Source organism: Bombus fervidus, chromosome 8 (assembly GCF_041682495.2).
Source record: "Bombus fervidus isolate BK054 chromosome 8, iyBomFerv1, whole genome shotgun sequence".
Taxonomy (NCBI): Eukaryota; Metazoa; Arthropoda; class Insecta; order Hymenoptera; family Apidae; genus Bombus; species Bombus fervidus.
The window spans coordinates 11,552,927-11,557,505 of record NC_091524.1 but is presented as its reverse complement, the minus strand read 5'-3'; the positions used below and the strand labels follow the sequence as shown (position 1 = coordinate 11,557,505).

The window sequence follows — 4,579 nt, the reverse complement described above, 5'->3', positions numbered from 1 at the left end:
TCTCCTCGTAATATTCCGTACTCGTGCGCTCTTATAAAGGCACACACTGTTAAAAAGACCCTCTCTTTGCCGCTGGGGCGAGGAGGGCCTCACATGGTAACGAGACTTTCGAGGGTCTTCCGCATTAAAAGGCGCGTTTCTTCGTGGCAGACGAAGAAAACACAGAATAGAGAGAGATGCAGAGGAGAGAAAAAAAGGAGTACGCAGTTGCACGGCATATTTGCCGTGCATCAAAGACCTGGAATGCCCCGTAATGGAATTGAGAGGAGTCGGGGTTGGGCTTCTTCCTGTTTACCAAGCTGATTTCTTGATTTTTATTGGCCCCACGATTGCAGGCGAGGGAATTTTAAACAGCCTCGGAACCTCGAGAACGACGTCCAGCGTATAAGATTCAAATTGATCGAGAGCTGTCGACTTTCCTTTTCTTAGTCCTTTCGAATCTTAATTACTGTATAATTGATTAAACGAAGCACTTAATTACGCAGAGTTTTATTAAATTTGTCTGTTTACTTCGGTCTTTCCCTTTTTCTTTTTTTTTTTTTTTTGCTTCTTGACAATTTTAGCTTGTTGCTAAAACAAGAAATTAATCGGTGCAGCTGGAGAAATCTTATTTAACGTACCTTTTATCATTTTATTAAGAGAACGTGAAATTGTACCTTTTTATTTTTCTATTACGTCTTTATTTATGATAATAACGACATACTTTATTGGATAATCGAACTTCAGTTTTCCATGTTCCAATAATAATTATCTTTGGTCGTTGGACTTTATAGTTTTTAAAGTCTAAAGAATCACATAACCATGACTGATCGCCAAAGGCCTGAAGCTATCTAAGATCCAATATTCTGGACTCGATATAATTCCACTGTAGGCTTGGCGAGTACTTCGAACTCATTAATTTCCGTGCTTGTAATAGTGTAGTATAAAAAAAGGAATCGGTAATATAGTGTGAATCATTCTAATATCTTTTGTAATAATTTCTGTTTGAATCTCAATTTGGCATTTGAAGCTTTTTAATATTCCTATTTTATTATATTTATTATAATTTTATTAATTTTGATTGTTTGAAGTTTCGAAAAGTTTTGAAAATTCTGATAAGTCTTGGAAGGATCATATAACTTTATCTGGCAACCCAATAATTTTATATTAATGATTATATCCTTTTATCTATATACATTCATTATCTAGAATAGCTCTAGTTTAATCAACAACTTGGTCCTTCAATTTTTTTTTTTTTTTTTTTTATTATTTAATTTATATTTTACAATTTGTCCAGCTGGACATTTGGTAAATTACTTCAAATTGAAAGGAATCAAAACGACAGTGTCATTATGCAATATTTAGGGACATTGAGCAATCTTGGTAAATATCCTTATTACTATCTTTCTTATAATTCGATTCAATAATTCGTAATTCTGTACGTGAATTTTACATTTTTCCTTCGGCGGTAAAGCTCAGTGAAATATAAATTTTCTTTTGGTACGCATTTCTACAGTCCTGTCTTTGCTCGTGGCCGACAAATAACGCAGTGAATCACAACATCGATGCAGAGAATGAATTGCATAATTCTGGTGCAAATGGCTGTTCGTCGACGCTCGGATTATTTCCATATTCAACTACGTATGATTGGTCATGTACACTGCTCTACGTGGTAGGAGGGATAGAATAAATCTAGAAAGAGAATTTTGAAAGAGAATTGTCGCGTTCTTTCGATCAGTCATATCTCTTCTACACACGGTACATGTGTAACAGTTTCAATTTATATTCTCCGGCATTTAAAAAATTTAGTAAAGGATCTAATGAAAGTGAAAAAGTGAATTTTATACGCTGCACGATCAAAACAAAAATACCGAAGCCATTCGTTAAAATATTAAAAACACAAAAACTGTTTGTTAAAATATTGCAAAAAAACAAAAACACATTTTAGTTTAAAATTCGGATTACTTAAGATGCCGGCTATTCTAATTGACAATCAAAACTGAATTTCAAAGTGTATGTCAACATCGCCTAATGCCAATAAATGAGAGCACATCGATCAATAAAGATGGAAACGATCAGAAAGTCGGACGAATCTCAATGGGTATTTAGCACCAGGCAGCTCATAGCGACGCTGAGCCCGTTACTAGCAGCGTTTCTGATCGGTTTAACAAATGGTTTTCACATCGTTCTTTTGACACAACTTATTCCTACATCCACAACAGACACGAACAACCACGAGATCTGGATAACCAGCAACGATGATTGGTATCAATCGCCGTTTTCTGGCGCCGTGTTTGCTATCCTAGGCTGTTACTTGTCAGGAATCGCTATGGAGAAGCTAGGCAGAAAGAAATCCACGATGATAATTTTTCAAGTATCTTTAATCGGATGGATCGTCATTGGATTTGCAAGGAATATTCTGTACATCAAGATTGGAACAACAATCTGCAGCTTAGGTGTTGGACTCTTTAGTCCCCTAATACCAGTTTACATCGGTGAAATAACAGATCCTTCGTTAAGAAGCCTGTTCCTAAGTATGATAAACACGATAATGACATCTGGTGTTCTAATGGCCGTGACTTTTGGATCTTTTCTTCACTGGAGAATCGTCAACTACTTCTGTGAGGCATGTTTATTGATATGTTGGTCGGCCTGTATTATATCTCAAGAAAGTCCAATCTGGTTAATGAACAGAGATCGAAAGAAAGAGGCACTGTATCATTGGGTCTATCTTCGAGGATGGAAATCAGAAGGAGAGTATCGTGCCATGGAAACAGCTGTAAGAAGAAATGTCGAGCAAAGTAAATTCGTTGGATCTACGATCATTGTCAGATTGAAATACGATCTGTGTTCGAAAGACTTCTTGTGGCCTCTGTCCGTGTCGTGTATGTTGTTCTTCGTGTATTACTTCTCTGGATACAAATTAGTGAAATACCATATGCTTGATATTATCTCAACGACTGTTCAGTCTCGCAGCCTCGTTGCTGAAATAATTATAACGTCGATTATCTTTGTTACGGATATCGTTGCTTGTTTTTTTGTATGGAAGTGCAACAGGAGAACGTTGGCCATAATTTCTGCAATGGGTACGATCTCTTCTCTATTTGTATTGATTCTTTACGTGTACCTTAATCTTGAAGTATCGTGGCTGATTATTACTTGTTGCTTGTGCTACTATGTATTTTTTGGAATCGGTCTGATACGTTTGCCATGGATATACTGCGGTGAATTGTTCCCTAGTAAATTAAGGAGCTCCGGCAGCAGTATCGCGCTTGGATTTTCGTACATTTGTTCTGTAGTGGACACGATACTAGCACCAGAATCGATCATACCGCTGGAAATGCAGGAGCTTTGTGTAATTTATTTTACCTTGATGCTGGTCGGGTGTAGCTTCTTGGTCTGGAAACTGCCGGAAACAAAGGATAAGACTTTGTTAGAGATTGAAAGGATGTTTGACAAGGAATCAGACGACAACAATGTGAATGTGAATGTTATGATGATCTGAACAAACAAACATCCTTCGTTCTTGTGATCGTGTACTTTTATTTTGTGTTTGCGTTTTGTATTTATGTTTTGCGAAATTGGATCACTTGGTAAACTATAATGATCGTTGTAGGACGAGAGTTTGCCTCTTCGAGCGAAATGCAAAAAAAAAAAAAAACATTCGATAATTGCACATATAGCTTTAACTGAGAAATCAAAATTTGTTATTTTTCATTTGTAATCAACGAAACCTTTGCCAACATGCCTCTTACATTTTTCTGATTAAAATCACACGAAACGCGATATAATCTGCAGCATATTTGCTTACGCAATGAACGATAATTAAATACATATCAATAAGTAAATATAATTCAAATGATATCGCGTTTGATCTCATTTTAATCAGAAAGATCTCACGAATTCGCCAGTGAAAGTTTCATTTAGAAAAAGTCAAAAATAAAAAAATTTCACTTTCGAATTGGTTCCTAAATAGATTGTTTCAGTTGAATCATGTTACACTACTCGGCAGTCTCTGCGGGCCATCGAGCTTCATGGTGCATCAGAGGAACCTCTCTCCTGTGGTGCTTTTTTTTATTATGGAATGTTTTTTGTATTGATTTTTATATAGATCAAGCGATAAGATTTTGAGATAATTATTCAAGTTAACAAACAAACTCTGAATGTTTATGTAATTATGGCAAGCGTAAAGATATGAGAATGTGTAAAGATAAGCATAAATGCTTAATAATCGAATGTAGTGTGACAGAACATAAATATGGCACGTGTTTATTACATACATGTTGATATTCTCCTTATAATTGACGCTACCTGACGCAATTGATCACTCGAGTATGCATATTTACACGTATGTGTGTATTCGAATGGTTGTATCAGCGGTAATACTAACACAGTGTCGGGTAAACATTATTTTTTGCTGTTAATCGATAGAATTATATCACATCACCAGTATATACATCGCTAGACTCTAATGCTAAATCTTTTAGTATTTAATTCCTAATTGTTGTAGAATCATCAAGAACTATAATAAAAATCTTGAAAGAAATCGCAATGATAAAATACTTAAGAGGAAAAATAATCCTCAGAAAAAAAATTCCTC

The 4,579-nt window shown here is 35.5% G+C and overlaps 1 protein-coding gene across 1 annotated transcript; it reads left to right on the top strand.

Annotated features, from left to right (window-relative positions):
* The first annotated feature begins 1,280 nt into the window (after nt 1-1,280).
* On the top strand, nt 1,281-3,967 carry LOC139989750 (facilitated trehalose transporter Tret1). The gene has a single exon (XM_072008299.1). The coding sequence runs from the start codon at nt 2,021-2,023 to the stop codon at nt 3,482-3,484; it is 1,464 nt and encodes a 487-aa protein (XP_071864400.1). The 5' UTR covers nt 1,281-2,020; the 3' UTR covers nt 3,485-3,967.
* The last annotated feature ends 612 nt before the right edge of the window (nt 3,968-4,579 follow it).

Coding starts and splice junctions, on each gene's coding strand:
- LOC139989750 (XM_072008299.1), top strand. CDS start 2,021: ATGAGAGCACATCGATCAATAAAGATGGAAACGATCAGAAAGTCGGAC.